At 37.0% G+C, this 23,835-nt stretch overlaps 2 protein-coding genes across 6 annotated transcripts; one reads left to right on the forward strand and one right to left on the reverse strand.

Moving 5' to 3' along the window:
- Positions 1-315: 315 nt before the first annotated feature.
- On the reverse strand, positions 316-4,211 carry LOC105220262 (uncharacterized). The gene is made up of 5 exons (XM_054235553.1): positions 3,539-4,211; positions 1,307-1,470; positions 1,025-1,235; positions 838-968; positions 316-762 (listed from the first exon to the last, which is right to left on the reverse strand). Exons 3-5 carry the CDS (start codon positions 1,108-1,110, stop codon positions 425-427), a joined length of 555 nt encoding a protein of 184 aa, XP_054091528.1. The 5' UTR covers positions 1,111-1,235; positions 1,307-1,470; positions 3,539-4,211; the 3' UTR covers positions 316-424.
- Arl4a_1 (ADP-ribosylation factor-like protein 4C) lies at positions 2,595-15,757 on the forward strand. Of its 5 annotated transcripts, none has more exons than XM_011196698.3 (6): positions 2,595-2,969; positions 9,368-9,537; positions 9,587-9,706; positions 13,660-13,757; positions 14,616-14,718; positions 14,770-15,757. In XM_011196698.3, the coding sequence occupies exons 2-6, from the start codon at positions 9,475-9,477 to the stop codon at positions 15,409-15,411; spliced, it is 1,026 nt and encodes a 341-aa protein (XP_011195000.1). In that variant the 5' UTR covers positions 2,595-2,969; positions 9,368-9,474; the 3' UTR covers positions 15,412-15,757. The 5 variants fall into 5 exon arrangements, with proteins under 5 accessions (XP_011195000.1, XP_011194999.1, XP_011194998.1 ...); XM_011196697.3 differs by having other exon boundaries at positions 2,595-2,812; XM_011196696.3 differs by having other exon boundaries at positions 2,596-2,883.
- The last annotated feature ends 8,078 nt before the right edge of the window (positions 15,758-23,835 follow it).

Here is a 23,835-nt window from a genome sequence, read left to right on the forward strand (position 1 = left end):
GTAATTATTAGAGCTGGCTGTGTTTTACACAACTTTTTAAACGAAACTAATGACATAATCAATGAGATGTGGTTAGAAAGATTGGAAGTAAGCAGTAATTGTGAGAATGCCACAGAGAATGTGATAATTGGTGACAACGAACCCTTAGCAGAACGAATAAGACAAGGCCTTTGTAATCATTTCAGTGAGTATATTTGCATTTGTACCTTTAAATACTTCTGTCATTTATCAAAAAGTTTAAACTCTTATTGGTTATAACTCCTCTTTTTATTATTTACAACTCCTCTAAAACTATATTTAAAAATTAATCACGACTTAAAATTTTTTAAATTCAGGTTTAATTTTTTCATTTCATTACATTAAAATTAAGTTTTATAATAAATTAAATTCATTTTCTATTTAGTAACATATGTAATTATAAAATTTAATTCTCTGTATTTAAAAATTTGAGAATCCCATTTTTTTGTTCTTTGTTGTCTTTTGCAATTTCTCTGAGATAATTTGCCTTCTCTTTTTCAATACGCATCCAGTCATGTTCATTTTCTTCACTTTTATTCATATATTTGGTTATCTCTTCGGATAATTGTTCGAATTTTTCAATAACTTTTTTATTGCTATCTGATCTCTTTTCCTTTTTTGCAGGAACCGAGATATTTGGCGATGGCGATGGCGATGGCAATGGTGATGGTGATGACAGTGGTGATGGTGATGACAGCTCTATAGGGGCTAGTGGCGTACCCAACGCCGATATATTGTCGCTTTCTGTTTAGAAAAATAAAACATTTTTTTATTTAAAAAAACTCTATTGTCTATTTTATATGTACACATAATACGTACCGTCGATACTTTCAAATGCCAGTTGATTGAATAAATTTATTTTGAATCCACCAATTATTTGGTGTACTCTTCCATAAAACGGCCATGTTGATGGTGACCCACCTGACGGCCCCATTGCCATTTTCTCCTTTCTGTAAAAATATAAATCTTTATTTGTTTTTTAACATTAATTTCATGTTATCCTTACCTATACCGCTGTGTGAAGTTGGCCACTTTCACTTGAATATCGGTAGCATTATAATTGTACCCTAATTTATTGAGTTCCGCAGACATTTCCTAATAAATTTGTCCATTTTTCCTTACGCCGATGAGGTCCGATACACGCTCTGCCCATACATCTAAGATCGCCACTTCGCCATCCTCTGCCCACGACTTTCGCTTTCTTATTATTTTAGTTGCTAAATAAGAAAAAATAAACATTAAATTATTTAATAAACAGTTTCCTTTATCTATTTCTTTATTTACTTACCATTTTCCATTTTGCCGGTGGCGTCTCTTTTTTCCAAATTTTATTTATATGGTTAAATTAATCAGCTGATTGCTATTTTATCAATGAACACAGCCAAATTTACAGGGTGAACAATATTCCGAAAAAAAACGCAGAGTTGCATTTGATTTTGAAGTGGATTTAAACTAAATTTAAAATAAATGGAGATTTTATTTTGTATGGTAAATCGATCTCAATATGCGCTTAAATCGAGCAGAGGCCGGTAAATTGATCATTTAACTCCTGTCTAAAAAGGTTATTATGAATCCATTTTGGCGCTTAATGGAAGCAGTTTCCTTGACGACGGCATCTCTGTAACAATAATTGAATAACAAGTTGCCTGCAGCCAACGTCAATGCTTTCAATTTATGCCAATTTTGACAATTAATTCGTGCGATCAACTTGAAAGCAAGTTTTTTCCCGTGTAACGGCAGCGTTAGAACATGTGTATTCAACTCAACTGTCAAACGCTTTCGCATTCGCGAGCTATGTAGTTTCTGTTTTAATTTGAAAAGACTCGCCAATGCAACTGGAAAGAATGTAATTCTACCATATGTGCTTTCCATTATTATTCTTTTAACTTTTTGAATTTTCGGGTAGTGCCGACTAGAATAGAATTGTTTGTATTTTTTTTGGTAGATAAATGGGATGACTTTTGTATCCAGTAATTAATAATTTGAAAAACTTATGTTTATTAAGGATAAGGTTAATCAGAAAATACAAAAGTCTCTGTTTTAATGAATCTATGCAATGAAGGAAATTTTGAGCGATAAATTTTCGATTGAAAAGATAACTTTAACACAGGTTTCACGAAACAAATTTAAGTGAAAAATAATTAATTTCAGTTTCACCATTTTACTTAATTTTTATTTAAATGTCATTTAAATATTATTTAAATTCTGTCATATGTAACCATGGTTACGCTTTTCTATCAGCAGAATTCCCATTTGTTTACCATTTTGACAAAGAAATTCAATTTATTTGTTTACATAAATCAGCTGTTATTCCTACTAACATTCCTGCCTTTAAATTTTTTGTATGCCAAATATCAATAATGGTGAAACGCAGGAAACTTAAGTGCAAAGTTAAATAATAATTAAAATTAAAAAAAATGGAACTTAATTTTTAATATTTAATATAATAATTTTTTACCGGCTGTAAAATATAAAATTTAAGATAAAGCAGATCTTTGTACTTATAAGTACGACTCGTCGTAACGGTGTGTAACGACTCAATGTACTACCGGGTACGAATACAAGTATGACAGTCTATGTGTTGCTTAAATGGGGAAAACTGCAGAGAACATTGAACTAAAAAGCGATCGATAATTTGCAGATTTAAATATTTACGAAAACTGAACAGTTTATTGTGTAAAACTATGAAGGCTAATTGTTTATATTTGCGTAAAATTTGTGTATGAGTTATATAGGTTTTTGTTGTGCGAACTATGTCATAGTTATCGATATTGAATTAGTTTTGAAGAAGCTGGTACGAAAAGAAAAAGTTATTATTGGCTAATTGACATAAAATAATAATGCACTTTGACTTTAGTTTAAAATGTAAGTAATAACATTTCGTATGAAGGCGTTCGTTTCTGCGTTGTGTTTCAAATTACCGCAGGTGTTTATGGAGCTAATTTGTTAAGGTTGAGTGCGTTATTGTCAATACAGTAAACAAAATTGTGTTTCCTAAAAAACTGGCCAGTATACAAACTAAATCTTGAACTAAATAAATATATGTCTATTATAGTATAATTAACGTGCACATTTTCAGTAATTAATAGCGGAAAAAACCACATATATCTTTTTTTAAAGCGAATTTGGAAACTAGATACACATATGGATTTTTGGAGTTGTGTATGTGTATTTTATGGCCACCAAAAACTATTCTCAAAATCAATTTGGGTATGCAGAAATTATATAGGTTCTCTGCTTTACCCATTGTAAAAAAGTGCACTAAACAACAGCGGGGTCGGCTTTAGTATAGTATCTCCCGATTTCAGAGTTAAAATGGGTATGGTTGGAAAGAGGACGATCTCCAGATTACGAATATATATAATAGTTGCCGCAGGAGACTTATAGTTTTCGAGATATTCGCTTTTAAAGTTGAAAATTTCACAAATTTTATGTGGCGATATTTCGATTATTACATAACTTTTAATTTATATAATGCGCTTATTATACACTAACACTTCACTAAATTGTTTCCACATACTTATTTTATATCAATTGGTTTAATATTTGCTTTAAATAAGCATTTTAATTTTTAAACAATTTTGTTTATATGCACAATAACCATGTTGACAGATATCAAGTGTTGCCAAATCTACATATTTTACAAACGAATAAAAGTTAATAAAAAAATTACATGATTTATAGTACATTTATTCCTGTTTCTTGAAAAACCATGATATTGGGTGGACCAGGGTTATTTTCCAAAAGCGCGGCCGAAGGCCGCAATTACAGAAAAAAGCAATACGCGAAAGATTATTATTATTATTTTTATTTTCATTTGTTTGGTTATGGCAACACATGAATTTGTCAACCTGGTTATTGTGCATATAAACAAAATTGTGCAAAAATTAAAATGCTTATTTAAAGCAAATATTAAACCAATTGATATAAAATAAGTATGTGCAAACAATTTAGTGAAGTGTTAGTGTGTAATAAGCGCATTTTATAAATTAAAAGTTAACTAATAATCGAAATATCGCCACATAAAATTTGTGAAATTTTCAACTTTGAATGCGAATATCTCGAAAACTAGAAGTCTCCTGCGGCAACTATTATATATATTCGTAATCTGGAGATCGTCCTCTTTCCAACCATACCCATTTTAACCCTGAAATCGGGGGATACTATACTAAAGTTTCCCCCAACAGCGAATGATAAGATTACGAAGCTGAATTAATTATATGCAATTTTAACCAGGTTCCATTTATTAAAGTTAAATTGTCATTTAATCCAATGTGCTTTAACCCTTTCGACCCCAACGTTGCCTGTGATGATGATTTGAAACAAAAGCTGTGTTCAATTTTTTTACTTGTTATAAGTGGCTACTTATAGGATAATATATTTAGATTTAAAATCAAAATAGTTAACAACATTCTTTACCGTTATTCTTATAGTATTTTTAATATAGTGCGTTAACGTCGTTGAAAATTGGTGAGCGGAAATTTGAAAGTGTTTGTTAGAATCGACCCAATTATTATAATAATTTAATTTAATAGAAAAATGAGTATGCTTTTTTGTTCAAAATTTATTGAATAATATTTGTTGGAAAGTAAGTTTTTTTTCTTAGTCGTTTGTGTATTAAATGAGGATGTTTTGAATCTCACTAGTTGCTGTGGGCAACGTTGGGCCATAGTAGTAATAAAAATTTGTGTTTTCAGTTATTCGTTCAAAAGAGGAAGATGTATCTTAAAGTGAAATTAACAATATTTTGCAGTTAGTTTGGAATGTTTCGAGTGATGAAGACAGTGGAGATGTTTTAGCGATGTTAGGGACATTGTTGATGGAAACTTTAGTATAGTATCCCCCGATTTCAGGGTTGAAATGGGTATGGTTGGAAATAGGACGATCTCCAGATTACGAATATATAAAATGGTTGCCGCAGGAGACTTCTAGTTTTCGAGATATTTGCATTTTAAGTTGAAAATTTCACAAATTTTATGTGGCTATTTTTCGATTATTAGTTACCTTTTTATTTATATAATGCACTTATTATACACTAACACTTCACCAAATTGTTTCCACATATTTATTTTATGCCAATAAAGTTAAAATTTGCTTTAAATAAACTTTTTAATTTTTGCACAATTTTGTTTATATGCACAATAAACAGGTTGACAGATAACAAGTGTTGCCATATCCAAACTAATGAGAACAAAAAATAAAATATACCTCTAAAGAAAATTATGTTTTATTGCCTCCAATAATTTTGCAAATGGGTCTAAATGCCGATTTGATATATTTTTTCTCCAAGTATATTGGTATATCAAATTTGAAAAGTCTTCACTCTTATTATAGTTGTCCTTTATAAAAAACGTTTAATTACGCGCCGCTGTATTAAAGGTATGAGCACCTCAGCAGATCTTACATTTTTCGGACACACCTCCAGCCGAAGATCATCGCACCCATTCTCTATCATCCCTAGGACCCAATGACTTTCCACTCTCCGCCCTAATGTAAACGAATATAAAATTATTACATATGAATAATAAATTCATAAATATATATAATAAATTTATTATTACCTTTGTTATATTTACGCTTCCCAAATTTGCTCTCGTCTATTTGAACAATTTTACCAGGGCCGCCAATTTTACCCACCGCTACCTGATGGTCAATCGGTATAATACTACTGCTTCGCGGCAGTAATTATACCAGTCACATATTGGCTCCCTGATAATACTGTTCTTTCGAACTTCCGCATGAGACCAATGCGATGCATACGCGTACATTAGATAAAAGACTTGAGGCAGTGGTATTTCCACGTCTTCGAACCACGTACCATTGGATCTTGAATACTGATCGTGTGCGGCATACACCTTTCCGGCATCGGAAAACAACCACCGTGCTGTTTTCAGAGATTCTAACGGTCATTGGGGTCCGATGGATGCGGCATAATTTGCTTTTCAGGGTTAGACCCTCCTCTTCTGCAAATGCAATGCATTTTTCGCGAGTATCGAAACTTTCTAAAATTTTCGAAAAATTCTTCAACTCGGAGACTCTAAGAACATTAGTTCTTTTTACACCACGGCTCGTAGACGCTTCGTTGAAATCTATTTAAAAGTCCTAAGTAATATTTTTAACAATTTAAAATTTATAAAACCATACCTGAAGAATTTGCACTATTTTTTTCAAATTAACTACGTTTTATTTAAATAAAGAAATATGACAAAATATAAACCAGGAAATGGATCATAAGATGGATGGAGATAACAATAGTGAACTTGACCAGCTAATTCAAGGCGAAAATGTGGTGCGATTTGTTACAAGAATTGATAATTCAAGAGCCCAAAAGAAAGTAATGGACGCAAAAGATTTCATCGGTAAACCAATAGGAAGGCCAAGATCCGCTTCTGATGAACGAATATCTGAAGAAACTCTGACTGGAAAACTGGAAAGAGATAGCAAAACACAATGTAGCTTGGAGGCAGGGATAAAGGGATGTCCAACTTATTCCAGTGTGAGAGCGCCTCAAAATTTGCGTTTTTTATAACATTTTGCATTATTACCAGATCAGACAACATACTAATTTTTGGGCATTTAAATTAAAATACCCAACATTTATTATGGTTAAAAATTAGTATATATTGAATGTTTAATATAAAATAACTTATTTCAATTTCATTTAGCGATTAAATGGTATATTAAAATAGCCGGTTTCCGAAGTTTCAGTAATAAATAAGTTCAATTATTAAGTGTCAACTGAAAATAAATCAATTTCATTTACAATTTTCCATGAAAAATTAGTTTCTCGATGCTGCAATTTACAAAAATATTCGTAAACCACTTTTAAATTACGCGTTTTCATTTATATTTATTGTTTTAAGTTCTTATTATATATCTCTTTATCTCCGATATAAACACTAACCGAATCGCTTATTTGCATATTTTAATTAGAATTGACAAAAAAGAATATAATGACAAAACAGACAAAAAAAGAAACGCTACTTTGTTTAGTTGTAGTTCTTCAACGTAGAACTATCTTTTGCATTGGCGGCCTTCGGCCGCGCTTCAAAAGAAATAACCCTGGTCCAACACCTGAGTCGACCTTAGCACTTTCGCCCATTACTTCTTATTTACTTTGGGGCCTTCGGCCACGCTTTGTTTTTAAATTGAAATGAAATGATTATGATTCATGTATTTAGGGTATTATCCCCTTTTTGATTAATTTTTATTCTTTTGTACAATATTTATATATGGCCACACTTGATATCTGTCAACCTGGTTATTGTGCATATAGACAAAATTGTGCAAAAATTAAAAAGCTTATTTAAAACTAATTTTAAGTTTATTGGCATAAAATAAATATGTGGAATCGAAAACTTGCCACATAAAATTTGTGAAATTTTCAACTTAAAATGCAAATATCTCGAAAACTATAAGTCTCCTGCGGCAACTATTTATATATTCGTAATCTGGAGATCGTCCTCTTTCCAACTATACCCATCTCAAATCGGGGGATACTATACTAAAGCCGACCCCATTGTTGAAAGCGCAGAGAACATTGAAATAGGACTTTTGGAAGAAATTTGTGAAAAGATATGATTCGTTACAATAAAAGAACAGAAATGACAATATAGCATTGAAAAAATGTATCTTAATTCTTTAAGATAATGATAATCAAAGGCATTTGAAATTGCAGACAGTTTTTGGATATCCTGCTTCCTAAAACTGTCTGCAGGCGCTATATTAGAATTCTGTTTTATCTCGCTGTTCTAAAATTGCCCCTCTTAACCTCAATCTTACAGTAATTTCAAACTTTGTTGCAAGAAATAGATTTAAAAACTAACGATTCCTTCAGAATTTAAAAAGGAAGTAAAATCAATCACAATTTAATATGTATTATATGTTTGCGTTGCTTATGGTTATTGTATGGCAGATGAACCAATTGGAAATTGGAAACATTGGAGCGCACAGAAAATAAGGATTTAGAGATTTCTAAGCTTGCTGCGACAACTCATGGGAGACGTAGATCTTTGGAACATTCTGATGGAATCGTATAATGTAAACTTTCGCTCAAAGAAGTGGTATATGAGACAATTTTACCGTAGTTTAGTCTCTAGTTCACGAGCAAAAATTTTAAAACCACAGGAAAAACGTCGGGGTCGAAAGGGTTAATACTTTAAAATAAAAATAAATAAATAAGTTTTAGAATGGTATTTTGAGTAAATAAACATGATATCGCTACACCATTTGATAAGGCTCTTTATATTTGCTTTTGATTTTTAATAAATTGTGTAAGACGTCAATAGATAATTATTGTTTTTGAATTAGTGGAGCAGGCTACAATTTAGAAGTTGAGGTCCGTGCATTGCTGGATTTATATCATACAATTATTCAATAGGCAGGTTGTGTAGTTTGTGTGTTGGAATGAGTTTGATTAGAGGCCTTATATTACGATATATTGTTACTTCTAATGTTGTAGCACCCGACAATATTTTTCAAATAATATCCCGGAATGCTATTGAGTTGGTAGTACCAAAGGCACGATTCCGATTACTTTGGCGGTCGGTGTTTGACAACTAATGGGATATCGGGTGAAAGAGGAGGGTCTCCAGAGAAGGAATATATATAAATATTGTTGATCGGACTTATAGTTTTTGAAATATTTGTATTTAAAAGTCCAATTTTTCTATAAGTAACAGTGAAATACCAACACACTTTAATGCAATTTTCGGCACAATTCCGATTTCTTTGGCGCCGCGATCTGAAGGTACCGTTGGAAAGAGGAAGTCCTCCTGATTAAAATATATATGGGGTTATAGGTAACTCAAACGCGTAATTTTGATCTTTAAAGCTGAATATCTCGAAAATTAAGCGTCTGCGGTACATCTAACCCTATATACATTTTTTATCTTTAAAGTTGAATATCTCTAAAATTAAGCGGTGCCCAGCTATGCTCAGATTGTAAGTAAAGTCGGGAGTAAGAAGACCCGAGCGTCTACAGCATTAAATAAATGAAAAACTGAACAGCAATGTGAGCAGTCCTCCGATTTCCCATATATCGGCTTTTTTTAGAATGGTCATTTGGAGGTTCTGTACCTAAGGGGGCTTCATCATAGTGAACTACTGCAGGATCCCATAATTCTGGTAGGGCTTCATCATAGCAAACAATGCAGAATCATCTACGCACGTTTGACAGGCTAAAATGTCAAAGGTCGTGGTGCGCGATAATGGCCACTCAAAATTTGTACTGTATAAATTAAGTTAAAACTCCTTTTATCGTTAAATCATTTGTTTACTGTACTTTTACTAGTTAAAGAGATATGTTTAAAATCTGTCTACCACAGTTTTTACGGTTATATTTTTATAGATTTAAAATGGAGTCTTCTAATATAATAAACTTGTTTCCTGGACAAAATAAATGAAACAATAATATAAACAGGAGCCAAATTTACACACCTTGTATATTACTTTGAAATGGGGGGAGCTATGGGCAAAAATGGGGTCAACTTTTTGGATGCTCTACCTTCACAGGTAACGGTAAGCGTTTAAGTCGGAAACCATTTCATACTAAACACTGATATTTCAGGGTACATTACATATTGTTATGCTTGGTCTTGATTCAGCTGGGAAAACAACGGCACTATACAGATTGAAATTCGATCAATATTTAAATACAGTACCTACAATTGGATTCAATTGCGAAAAGGTAAATTATTATATACTTATAAATCATTATTTTAAATCACAACATTGATTATATACAAACCAGTTGGCAAACGAGCGTCATATGAGTGCTATGGCGTAATTCAATTTAGTTTGTTTATATATATATATTTGGCGTAGGAACCGCTTTAAGCGATTATAACCGAATCCACCAGAGCGCGCCACTCATTCCTCCTTTTTGCTTTTTGGAACACCAAGTGAAGCCAGGTCACTTTGCACTTGGTCTTTCCACCGGAGTGGAGGTCGTCCTCTTCCGCGGCTTCCTCCAGCGGGTACTGCATCGAATACTTTCAGAGCTGGAGTGTTTTCTTCCATCCGTACAACATGACCTAGCCAGCGTAGCCGCTGTCTTTTTATTCGCTGAACTATGTCAATGTCGTCGTATAAATCGTACAGCTCATCGTTCCATCGTCTGCGGTATTCGCCGTTGCCAATGTTTAGAGGACCATAAATCTTGCGCAAAACCTTTCTCTCGAAAACCCCAAGAGTCGTCTCATCGGATGTTGTCATCGTCCACGCTTCAGCGCCATACATCAGGACGGGAATAATGAGCGACTTATAGAGTTTGATTTTGGTTCGAGTGATTCTGCGTTGGCAAGAACGTGTTGGCAAGAGTGATTCTGCGTTGGATTTCAAGGCTGACATTGTTGGTGTTGTTAATGCTGGTTCCCAGATAAACGAAATTAACTACAACTTCAAAGTTATGACTGACAACAGTGACGTGGGAGCCAAGACGCGAGTGCGCTGACTGTTTGTTTGATGACAGGAGATATTTCGTCTTGTCCTCATTCACCACCAGACCCATACGCTTCGCTTCTTTATCTAGTCTGGAAAACGCAGAACAAACGGCGCGATTGTTGCTACCGATGATATCAATATCATCGGCATACGCCAGGAGCTGTACACTCTTGTAGAAGATTGTACCCTCTCTATTTAGTTCTGCAGCTCGTATTATTTTTTCCAGCAATAGATTGAAGAAGTCGCACGATAGTGAGTCACCCTGTCTGAAGCCTCGTTTGGTATCGAACGGCTCGGAGAGCTCCTTCCCGATCCTGACGGAGCTTTTGGTGTTGCTCATCGTCAGCTTACATAGCCGTATTAGTTTTGCAGGGATACCAAATTCAGACATCGCGGCATAAAGGCAGCTCCTTTTCGTGCTATCGAAGGCAGCTTTAAAATCGATAAAAAGATGGTGAGTATCGATTCTTCTCTCTCGGGTCTTTTCAAAGATTTGGCGCATTGTGAATATCTGGTCCATTGTAGATTTTTCAGGTCTAAAGCCACGCTGATAAGGTCCAATCAGTTCGTTGACGGTGGGCTTTAGTCTTTCACACAATACGCTCGACAAAACCTTATATGCGATATTGAGGAGACTTATACCACGGTAGTTGGCGCAGATTGTGGGGTCTCCCTTCTTATGGATTGGGCAGAGCACACTAAGATTCCAATCGTCAGGCATGCTTTCTTCCGACCATATTCTACAAAGAAGCTGATGCATGCACCTTATCAGTTCTTCGCCGCCGTATTTGAATAGCTCGGCCGGTAATCCATCGGCCCCCGCCGCTTTGTTGTTCTTCAAGCGTGTAATTGCTATTCGAATTTCTTCATGGTCGGGTAATGGAACATCTATTCCATCGTCATCGATTGGGGAATCGGGTTCGCCATCTCCTGGTGTTGTACTTTCACTGCCATTGAGCATGTCGGAGAAGTGTTCCCTCCATAATCCCAGTATGCTCTGGACATCCGTTACCAGATTACCTCCTCGGTCCCTACATGATAATGCTCCGGTCTTGAAACCTTCTGTAAATCGCCTCATCTTTTCATAAAATTTTCGAGCATTACCCATGTCGGACAGTTTTCAAGCTTTTCATACTCACGCATTTCGGCCTCTTTCTTTTTACGTCTGCAAATGCGTCTCGCTTCCCTCTTTATTTCTCGATATCTATCCCACCCCGAACGAGTTGTGGTCGATCGCAACGTTGCGAGGTAGGCAGTCTGTTTTCTCTCCACTGCAGAACGAAAATTCTCATCATACCAACTGGTTTTTTGGCGTTGCCGGAGACCAATTGTTTCGGCTGCAGCGGTATGCAATGAGTTTGAGATGCCGTTCCACAGCTTCCTTATATCGAGATGCTGATGAGTGCTCTCAGAGAGCAGGAGTGCAAGTCGAGTAGAAAATCGTTCGGCTGTCGGTTGTGATTGCAGCTTTTCGACGTCGAACCTTCCTTGTGTTTGTTGACGGGCGTTCTTTGCTGCACAGAGGCGAGTGCGTATCTTTGCTGCTACTAGATAATGGTCCGAGTCAATGTTTGGCCCTCGGAGCGTACGCACGTCTAAAACACTGGAGACATGTCTTCCGTCTATCACAACGTGATCGATTTGATTGCGCGTGTTTCGATCAGGGGACAGCCACGTTGCTTGATGAATTTTTTTATGCTGGAATCTGGTACTACAGACAACCATATTTCGGGCCCCAGCGAAGTCGATCAGCCTCAGGCCGTTTGGCGATGTTTCGTCATGGAGGCTGAATTTTCCGACTGTTGTGCCCCTTCTTTACCCACCCTGGCGTTAAAATAGCCAGGCACGATTTTGACATCGTGGCGGGGGCAGCGCTCATAGAAAGCGTCTTTGGTCACATCGTCATTCTCTTCCGTTGGAGCGTGGGCGCAAATCAGCGATATGTTGAAGAACCTCGCTTTTATGCGGATTGTGGCTAGACGTTCATCCACCGGGGTGAATGCCAGGACTCGGCGACGGAGTCTCTCTCCCACCACAAATCCAACACCAAATTTGCGCTCCTTTATATGGCCGCTGTAGTAGATGTCATAAGGACCCACCTTCTTCCGTCCTTGTCCCGTTCATCGCACTTCTTGGACGGCGGTGATGTCAGCCTTTAGTTGTATGAGGACATCAACCAGATGGGCAGAGGCACCTTCCCAATTAAGGGTCCGGACATTCCAGGTGCATGCCCTTAAATCTTTATCCTTAAAACGTTTGCAGGGGTCGTCATCAAAAGGGGGGTGTCTCATCCGAGGCTCTGTGTTTGTTTTCATTGGGGAGATTTTTTTTATGTGGTGGGTCCCAAACCCTACGCACAACCGCAGAAGCGGGCTTCGCCTTCTCACTTTAGCTCGCCTCCAAACGGATGTCTGTTAGCTACCCAGGGGATACTTGGTCTAAAACCGGGAGTCGTGAGCTGCTTGAGTCATATGCAAAAGAATCGTTTCTGGCCACTCCCAAGTGAATGGCAATCAGAAACTTTCCTCACTTGCGTGAACTTCTACATATGACCCCATCCCTCGTTTGTTTACAAAGGCATATAAAAAATATTTCAAGTCAGAACATGGTTTAGTGAATCATTTCATTCTACTGTATTGTGAAGAAACTTGTATTGTAGAGAATTCTGCAGCTTTGTTATGGTATTCTCTTCTTGTTACTGTTGAACTTTTATATTTCGAAACTCTCACAACCACTAAGGTTTCAGTTGCCTCATAAGATGTTGGTTGCACTATAATGAAGTCGGTTTGTAATATTTAACATAAATATATGTTTGAAGGTAAAAAGCTTTTCCGCCATCTTTCTTGCTTCTTTCCTGCTAGGATCCAAACACACTCCCCTGCTAAATCCACGACTTTATTAGCAATTGGAACTTCGCTCTGGTGGTGTTTACCACCAATAATATAAAAAAATGTAATGTGAGGGAAAATTCGACCACAGGGTTGGAAATTAACCAATATCTAGAGTGATTTCAACATTATATTTGGTATATTTGGGTAAGGAAAAGGTCTATAACTGCGATCCACTTACTGCCATACCCTCTAATTTGTAGCTATTTTTCATATGGTTTTAATAGGTCTTCGGGCTGTGTAGGCTTACAATACATAACCAGAAATAGTTTTGGAGTCAATAAACAGAGTGTTAATATATGTTTTCCAGGTGCAGGGTGTGCTTGGCAAAGCAAAAGGTATACAATTTCTTGTATGGGACGTTGGAGGACAGGAGAAGTTACGACCGCTTTGGCGAAGTTACACACGGTAAGCTTAACTTAATTTGGAACTAAAATTTTTCTTTTATTATTTATTTATTTCTGGAACTATAAATTTCATAAAAAACAGCCAAATATTTGTTTGGCTATTTATTATTATTTTTTTATATTTTTATTGTGTTTTATTTGACCTCCACAAGCGAATACCTAAATCATGAACAAATAAAACGCATTTAGCTTATTTCATATCTTCGCTTAAAAATGAATTGTGTTGGCAATGCGGGCCCGAACTCTCACCTGAAATGTAATTTATTTGAAAAAAAAAAACCGTTGAATTTATAATTTAAATTTCCTTTTGTTTACCGCTTTTCTATAATATTATGATCTTTTAAATATTTTAAGGAATCCACAACCATTATTAGATCCGGGATGGTCAAAATTAATATGGATAAAGTTTTTATTTGCCATTTTGCACATCGATAGAATTTAAAATTTGGTTTGTTTACATTTTTATCTGTCAAGGGTTTCTCGCTATCGCCAACCCCTTTTTTTTGAAGAAAACGAAACTATTTGGAATGAAAAGAAGCGATGAACTGGCAATGCCTCTAGCTCAATATACAAGCTATGATAGCTTATGATAAGCCAACATAATTATGTTGGCTAAATCTTCCATACAAAATAAGCTAATAGCTTAATTTGCTGGTCAAAAAATATTAAAATTTCAATTCTAAATAACATATGGAAGCATCAAATTGTCTAATTATGTGTGCGTTTCATTTCATACTTTGTTTAGTATTCTAATAGCTTGTGATATCATGCAGGACAACGTTTCTCCGCTCCGCTAGTCTTTTAAAATATTACATATCAAACATACACATATGTATGCATATATTATCGTTTATTTCAGATGTACTGACGGCATTCTCTTTGTAGTCGATTCCGTTGACGTTGAGCGTATGGAGGAAGCTAAAATGGAGCTTATGCGAACAGCAAAGTGTCCTGATAATCAGGTAAAATTTTACATAATTTTTTATGGAAAATCTCCTAATTATCATATTTAGGGTGTTCCTGTTCTCATATTAGCTAATAAACAAGATTTACCTGGTGCTCGTAATGCTAAAGAATTAGAAACATTATTAGGACTACATGAACTATTATATCCAGTTATATATACACAGAATATAAAATCCAGCTCCTCATCGACTGGTAAAATGGTGTGCAGCAGCAGTACTAGTAGTATGAATACGTTTGGTAAAAGTATGACACCTACGTCGCAGCACAATAAAATTTTTAGTAACAGCGGTGAGAGTAGTAATCAACCCACTGAATCTACATCAACAGCAGCAGTCGGTGGCATAAGAAGTGAACAGCAAGAATATGAAATCGGCGATGGTATTAGTAATACTAGTTATATATACACATCATTTTTGTCTGCAGCACGCGATAAAAATGTGTTGTCATGTGAATCTTCACCACCTTCGGTAGTGACAACACCTACTGCCACAACTATCAATACGCTGTACCCGCCCAAAAGGACGAACAAAGCAATCGGCTATTCAGCAGCAACACACCAATTTAAAGGTTGGTACATTCAACCAGCCTGTGCCATAACTGGAGAAGGCTTGCAAGAAGGTCTTGAAGTGCTGTACGAAATGATTTTGAAACGGAGAAAACTCAACAAAATCTTCAAGAAGAAACGGTAATACATTTGTAAATATATACTTAAGGTATTGCTTGTATCTTAAGCATTCAAAAGCCCAGTTAAAGATTTGGAATTTTAAACCGATAAGGTATATGTACATATTGAGAAATATTAAATCTGTTATACATAAACACCAAATTGTATATTCAATGCTTTCAATAGCGTCTTCAATATTGTTTGCTATGCTGAATTAGTTTTTGAATTAATTAATACTAGTGTATTTTGATTAAGTAGCAAATATAACGTAAAAAGTGTTTGTATAAATATTGTTCTTAATTTGATTTTGTTCTACAAAAGAAAAATTATAATAATAAAATGTTGAGAAACTCAACAGTTTTGAAATTGTATCTACAGTTTTTAATAAATCTAAATGAACTTTGAGTTTATTTTGTTATATACAACGGTGAGCTCAAACTTAAATGGAAAAAGTTGTAAACAAATGTGGGAAGCTGCGAGAAAAAAATTATATATTTTTTTAAATAGTTTAGGAATGGAATAGGTTAGGAATGGAAACTCCCAAATGGACTTTATTATAAATGTTTTGGGGTATGAGATATTCCCCTCACAAAACATGAAAATCGTTTACTACCGAGAACCACATATCATACAGTATGTATTTTTCGTTCCATTCAACAATTTTGCACAATACACAAAACCTTCACTCAATAATATAATAGGTCCAAGCCTTATGGATGTATGTATTGGCCCAAAGTCCAAACTCCTGGTCACTCTATTCACATAATGTGAGCTTGTTTTGTTGCCAAGTCTCCAAAAACTTTTTCATCTACTTCAAAGACACTGCTGGCTGCACGACAGCAAACTTGTAGAATTTGTCAATGTAAGTGATTTCTTGTCAGTGAAGAAGATGTCAATGTGCGACATGTCTCTTATGAATGAATAGGATTTCTGCATTACAGATCTTTTGTTGTTTTTTGTGGCTATCGTATTTAGCGCTTTCGGTAAGTTGGCAATATACAAGACCAAATGGTAGTCTTCGAAATTCATTGCTCTTCACGATAATCGAAAAGGAAGACGCCTTATTTATTATTCAATGTTGCTACCATCATCACCGAGGTATTATATGGTAAGTCTTTATTGCGGTTTGTAAAGTTACACTTTCTGTATCTTAAGACCTTAAAGGGCTATACTAGTGTAACCCATGGAAAATTAGGCAATTTTTTAAAGGTACTCGATCGAAAGTTTCGAAGTTTGTTGGACATAATAAACTATATTTTCAGCTATATTTTAAGATTTTTTTTTACAGAATATTGAAAAACTAGCAGCCCGCCCCGACTTCGCACTCACATACACACTCTCCCATTGGGTCATTAAAAAAAGTAAAATAAAGAAAAGTAAATAAAGAAAGAAAATGAAAATATATTTTTTTTAGTAATGAGCGCGGACTTAGAGGTTTTAAAATTTTCTTCGAATAAATAATAATAATCCTACACTTTTTTCATGCTCTTCAAATTTTTAAACGGTTCAAGAGCTCGAACCTGCTCGGCATCATTTTGAAAAAAATCAAATGCCCAACTGCAATAGCAATCAATTTGACATTGGCTATAAACTTTTGCCTGTCGAATTATGGTGTCCGTTATGGTGACGCCTAGTTGCCTAGCCTAGCAACTTGAGCGGCGACCATACGACATTTTTCAAATAACTTACAATTTTAAACTTGTGAGATCTTCCGAATGGAATGTTCAAATTCGATAATTCAAAAAGTTAAATATTTACTTTGATAAAAATTAATTCCAACGTTTATAAAAAAACAGCTTTTATAGCGGTGGCATTTATTTATGTTTTTTAAATGATACAAATACTTATTGTAACAAAACTATAATAGTTAGTTAGTTAATTGTATGATCTGAAAATGTGTAGTTCATTATGTTGTTCTATAATCAATAGTTTTCGCAGCGCACACGATTTAAGAAAGCTTTTTGATCATTTTTTCATACCATGGGTTACATTAAAGGAATTTTAGTATGGATTCCTAACTTTTTTGAAAACCTAATATAGCCTATGTTCACCATAATTAGTGTCCTAAAAGTGAAAGAATGTTTCAAATCGGTAAATTCGGAGCCTTTTCAATGCAAACAAACAATCAAATATTTCCTCTTTATAATCCCTACAAGACGGAGCTAACTCATACAGCACTACACATGCAAAGTTTTTCAGCTTTTACCAACACATACGCAATAGTAACTTTTTGTAGTTATATGGCAATCTCGGTAGTTACCCTGCAAGACAGGTACCTGCGAATTCCAGGTACCAGAAACACGTGAGTACGTGTGATCGTTCATCCCTTTCTTGCACATTACATTCATCATTTAGCAATTTATACGAGTAGTAGTAGTCTTACACAATTCGGTGAATGATCTTGGTACAATCACGGATGAAAGACCCAAAGCTACATGTGCACGTCCAGTACTGTTCATGGTACTATCACGGATGAAAGACCCAAAACTGCGAAGGAAAACTCCACGTGCACGAGCACTTTCAGTACTTTGACCCACAAAAGCCCGGAAACTATACCCGCTATTTTTGGTTAGTTCTACCAAAATCCCAAATGATAATTTTATAACAAAATCATTAATTATATTTCATATTTATTGAAAATATCACACCATTTAGGTGCTTTTTATTATATTTACTTCATACATGTATTATCGTACTACACTATAAAAATATGTATATAGTACTACCTGACTCCGCAGTCGTTGCACTGCGTGAAATTATTTGATTTGAAAACAACGTTGAATTTGTATAGTGTTGGAAAACATTTATTTGCGATTTTTCTAATTTTTTTTTCAATGTGTGTGTGTGATTGGCGTTGCAACCGTTTAGCCGGTTATAGCCGAATCGACGATAGTGCGCCACCTCTTCTCTCCTTCGCAGTTCGGCGCCAGTTGGAGATCCCAAGTTTAACCAGGTCGCTTTCCACCTGGTCCCTCCAACGGAGTGGAGGCCTTCCCCTTCCTCGGCTTCCTCCGGCGGGTACTGCATCGAACACTTTTAGGGCTGGAGTGTTTTCGTCCATTCGGACAACATGACCTAGCCAGCGTAGCCGCTGTCTTTTTATTCGCTGAACTATGTCAATGTCGTCGTATAACTCGTACAGCTCATCGTTCCATCGTCTGCGGTATTCGCCGTTGCCAATGTTCTGAGGACCATAAATCTTGCGCAAAATTTTCCTCTCGAAAACTCCTAGTGTCGTCTTATCTGATGTTGACAATGTCCAAGCTTCTGCACCGTAAAGCAGGACGGGAATGATAAGCGACTTGTAGAGCTTGATTTTGGTTCGTCGAGAGAGGACTTTACTGTTCAATTGCCTACTGAGTCCAAAGTAGCACCTGTTGGCAAGAGTTATTCTGCGCTGGATTTCGAGGCTGACATTGTTCGTGTTGTTGATGCTGGTTCCCAGGTATACGAAATTATCAACGACCTCGAAGTTATGACTGTCAACAGTGACGTGGGAGCCAAGACGCGAATGCGCCGACTGTTTGCTTGATGACAGGAGATATTTCGTCTCGTCCTCATTCACCTCCAGACCCATTCGCTTCGCCTCCTTATCCATGCGGGAAAAAGCAGAACAAACGGCGCGGTTGTTGCTTCCGATGATATCAATATCATCGGCGTACGCCAGGAGCTGTACACTCTTGTAGAAGATTGTACCTTCTCGGTTTAGCTCTGCAGCTCTTATAATTTTTTCCAGCATCAGGTTAAAGAAGTCGCACGATAGTGAGTCACCTTGTCTGAAACCTCGTTTGGTATCGAACGGCTCGGAGAGGTCCTTCCCAATCATGACGGAGCTTTTGGTGTTGCTCAACGTCAACTTACACAGCCGTATGAGTTTTGCGGGGATACCAAATTCAGACATCGTGGCGTAAAGGCAGCTCCTTTTCGTGCTGTCGAAAGCAGCTTTAAAATCGACAAAAAGGTGGTGTGTGTCGATCCTCTTTTCACGGGTCTTCTCCAAAATTTGGCGCATGGTGAATATCTGGTCAGTTGTCGATTTTCCAGGACTAAAGCCACACTGATAAGATCCAATCAGTTTGTTGACGGTGGGCTTTAGTCTTTCACACAGTACGCTCGATAGAACCTTGTATGCGATATTTAGGAGGCTGATCCCACGGTAATTGGCGCAGATTGTGGGATCTCCCTTTTTATGGATTGGGCAGAGCACACTGAGATTCCAATCGTCAGGCATGCTTTCTTCCGACCATATTCTGCAAAGAAGCTGATGCATGCACGTTATCAGTTCTTCGCCGCCGTATTTGAATAGTTCTGCTGGTAATCTATCGGCCCCCGCTGCTTTGCTGTTCTTCAAGCGGGTAATTGCTATTCGAATTTCTTCATGGTCGGGTAATGGAACATCTGTTCCGTCGTCATCGATTGGGGGATCGGGTTCGCCATCTCCTGGTGTTGTACTCTCACTGCCATTCAGCAGGTCAGAGAAGTGTTCCCATAATCCCAGTATGCCCTGGACATCGGTTACTAGATTACCACCTTGGTCTCTACATGAGGATGCTCCGGTCTTGAAACCTTCGTTAAGTCGCTTCGCCTCTTTCGTTTTTTGTCTCGCTTCCCTCTTCAGTTCTCGGTATCTATTTCATCCCGCACGTGTTGTGGTCGTTTGCAACGTTGCGAGGTAGGCAGTCTGTTTTCTCTCCTCTGCGAGACGGCAATCTTCATCGTACCAGCTTGTTCTTTGTCGTTGCCGAAATCCAATTGTTTCGGTTGCAGCGGTACGCAATGAGTTTGAGATGCCGTTCCCTTATACCGAGATGCTGATGAGTGCTCACAGAGAGCAGGAGTGCAAGTCGAGTAGAGTATTTCGTGGCTGTCTGTGGCGATTGCTTTTCGACGTCGAACCTTCCTTGTGTTTGTTGACGGGCATTCTTTGCTGCACAGAGGCGGGTGCGTATCTTCGCTGCGACTAGATAATGGTCCGAGTCTATATTTTAGTCCTCGGAGCGTACGCACGTCTAAAACACAGGAGACATATCTTCCGTCTATCACAACGTGATCGATTTGGTTCCGCGTGTTTCGATCAAGAGACAGCCAAGTAGCTTGATGTATTTTCTTATGCTGGAATCTGGTACTACAGACGACCATATTTCGGGCCCCAGCGAAGTCGATCAGCCTCAGGCCGTTTGGCGATGTTTCGTCATGGAGGCTGAATTTTCCGACTGTTGTGCCAAAGACACCTTCTTTACCCACCCTGGCGTTAAAATCGCCAAGCACGACTTTTACATCGTGGCGGGGGCAGCGCTCATAGGTGCGTTCTAGGCGCTCATAGAAAGCATCTTTGGTCACATCGTCCTTCTCTTCCGTTGGGGCGTGGGCGCAAATCAGCGATATGTTGAAGAACTTCGCTTTGATGCGGATTGTGGCTAGACGTTCATCCACCGGGTGAATGCTAGGACTCTGCGACGGAGTCTCTCTCCCACCACAAATCCAACACCAAATTTGCGTTCCTTTATATGGCCGCTGTAGTAGATGTCACAAGGACCCACCTTCTTCCGTCCTTGTCCCGTCCATCGCACTTCTTGGATGGCGGTGATGTCAGCCTTGAGTCGTATGAGGACATCAAACAGCTGGGCAGAGGCACCTTCCCAATTAAGGGTCCGGACATTAAAGGTGCATGCCCTTATATCATTATCCTTAAAACGTTTGCAGGGTTCGCCATCAAAAGGTCGGGGTCTCATCCGAGGCTTTCGTAGATTTTTCATTGGTATTTCGTTTTTATGTGGTGGGTCCCAAGCCCTACGCACAACCGCATAAGCGGGCTTCGCCTTCTCACTTTAGCTCGCCTTCAAACGGATGTCTGTTGGCTACCCAGAGGATACTTGGTCTAAAACCGGAAGTCGTGAGCTGCTTGAACCATGTGGAGAAGAATCGTTTCTGGTCACTCCCAAGTGAATGACAATCATAAACTTTCCTCACTTCCGTGAACTTCTACAGATGATCCCATCCTCCAATGTAACGCAGCTTAATAAACAACATTTCAAAGAAATTCGTGGAATCAAGCATTCTGCCCCCTTGTAAATCCCTTTAAAAAATTCTTGCAACTATTACATTATTCAATAGCTGCTTGAAGATTGCGAAGCATAATAAAGGACAAAGCATTATAATGACAAAGAATTTAGAAATTTCAACATGATCGATCGATGTGTATGAACACAAATCTCCCGGAAGTTGACTTTAAGTCGTATAGATTAAGTCATCGACATCGGTGTTTTTGGCAGTTAAAAATCTGCGTGCACTCAACCAATCGTAGTTATGATAAATTTGGCTAATGTTCGGATTGATATCAAACCATTAGAAGTATTAACCGGAATTTGCCCAGTTCTTTGCAGATCTTCAGCGGTGCTATGAATATGCGGTTGCGGGAACACACGCATATTCATGGTCAATCAAATGGTTTTCGCGTGCCGCCACAAGTACGATGACTTGAGACACACGTTCAATTCCTCCGCCGCTGTTGATTTCGAAATAATAGAATGTGTTTGTCAATAACAGTGTCGAATGTGCCATTCTTCCAACTTCAAGTAGCGTTGCTGCAATTCCAATAGATGCGAGAGCCAACATAATGCCATTTTGAGATCGTATTGTTGCCAAAATCAATGATATCAGAATAAATCAGGATTCCCAGTTCCACCGTGCGGATCAAGAAATAAAAGTCCACCGTTTCCATCATGGACAGCCTTAATCAATTCATCATAGGTTGTCTTTTGCTGCTCATTAAATAATGGAACATTTCTTTATACTTGTTGTTCCAAAGTTATTCTGTAGTATGCACGATTCAGTACATACGTTCAGTACGGAGCCGACCGCACGAGTGAGCCGCGCGGCATGGTAGACCTACAACCCCCTCCGTCGCCCCCAAATACCGCTTCTCCGCCGGCCAGCGCAGCGCAGAGTGCGAGTTGATTTTGTTTTGGAGTAATTTATTTGTAATATTATCTTTTAAGTTTTTCATTGAAATTAAGTGTCGTCAAATACAATTTTATTCAGAACCAACCAACAACACATTTATTTGGATAAAGATTAATATTATTATGTTAATACAACTCTAACAAATAATTTTGACCAAATTAGTTATCACAATTCCGTACTCACGGACTTTTTTCAGATAATTGAAAGAGAAATAATTCTTTCATATATAACTTTTGTGTATCTTGAACCGCTTTCGCAGCGCAAGGAACGCAAGCCCTCAAAGATAAATAATTTCCCCCGTTTTTACACATTTACCACTGTTTCTTCGCTTCTATTGGTCGCAGCTATGATGCTATATAGAAATGGACTATTCCATGTGTTGGAGTTTCAACACCCATGACCACAGTATATAATATATTGAGCCCATGACTTGCTGGTCCACTTTCACACAGGCAACTCCTGTTGCTCATTCTCGGGCGATTCTCTTTTGCTGTCGCCCCTTGCGTTCACACGAGCAATTCTTGTTCGACAACTCTGTTCGTGTCTTTCTCTCATTCTCTTTCATATAATATTCTCAACTTCTGGTACGCATCGTTTCCAAGCAAAAAAATATATTTCATTAACTAATTTCACTGTGATAGTCAAAAAAAAAGACAAGACCAAATTCGACGGTTTCCCCCTATTTCGGGTCCTACGAATCGAACTGCATCATTACTTTTTTGAGTTACAATCATGGTTTCATACAAAAATTTTTGTTGAAGTTTTTCATCAAAGTTGCCCATTGTAAGAGAAAGGCACATTTTTCTTCGGTCTCTAATCTTTTTAATGTTGACTTTTTTGGTATTCCTTTTTTGGCAAAGCTTCTCAAAATAAGTCCTTCTTTAAGTTCTTAGATGACTGTAAACCCCAAAATCAATGTTTTTTGTGTCCTTATAGCCAATATGTCGAAAAAACTGAAATTTAATCCATTTTTTTTTAATGTTTTTTCCCTCTATCTCTATTCTCTGCAATCTATGCTTAAATTTTGACTCTTAGGCAAGCATTTAACGTTTCTTTCAAACGTTACTTGTTGTTATTTCTTATCAGTGCAGTGGTTAAAAGCTTGACTCGTTGCTTGCTGATTTGTGTTGGACACTGATAGATGAGTCTTATTAAATTTATTTTAAATATTGTGTACAAATTTAGGATACTTATTGATAACACTTATAAGATACCAAAAAAAATAAAATAGCACACAAACATAGTTAGTGTAGCTTTTTTAAAAAATACAAATTTTGTTAAGTTTTTTTCTAATGGTTAGTTTGCTCAGAACGTTGTCTTTGCTTAAGTTTCTTACTATTACAAGATGTCACTTAATGTATAAGTATCAAAGTGTAAATTAAAATATTGACGAAACGTGAGGGAAAAAACATTAAAAACAAGTAAGGAAAGGCTAAGTTCGGGTGTAACCGAACATTTTATACTCTCGCAATTTATTGAAGAAATT

Source organism: Zeugodacus cucurbitae, chromosome X (genome assembly GCF_028554725.1).
Source record: "Zeugodacus cucurbitae isolate PBARC_wt_2022May chromosome X, idZeuCucr1.2, whole genome shotgun sequence".
NCBI lineage: Eukaryota > Metazoa > Arthropoda > Insecta > Diptera > Tephritidae > Zeugodacus > Zeugodacus cucurbitae.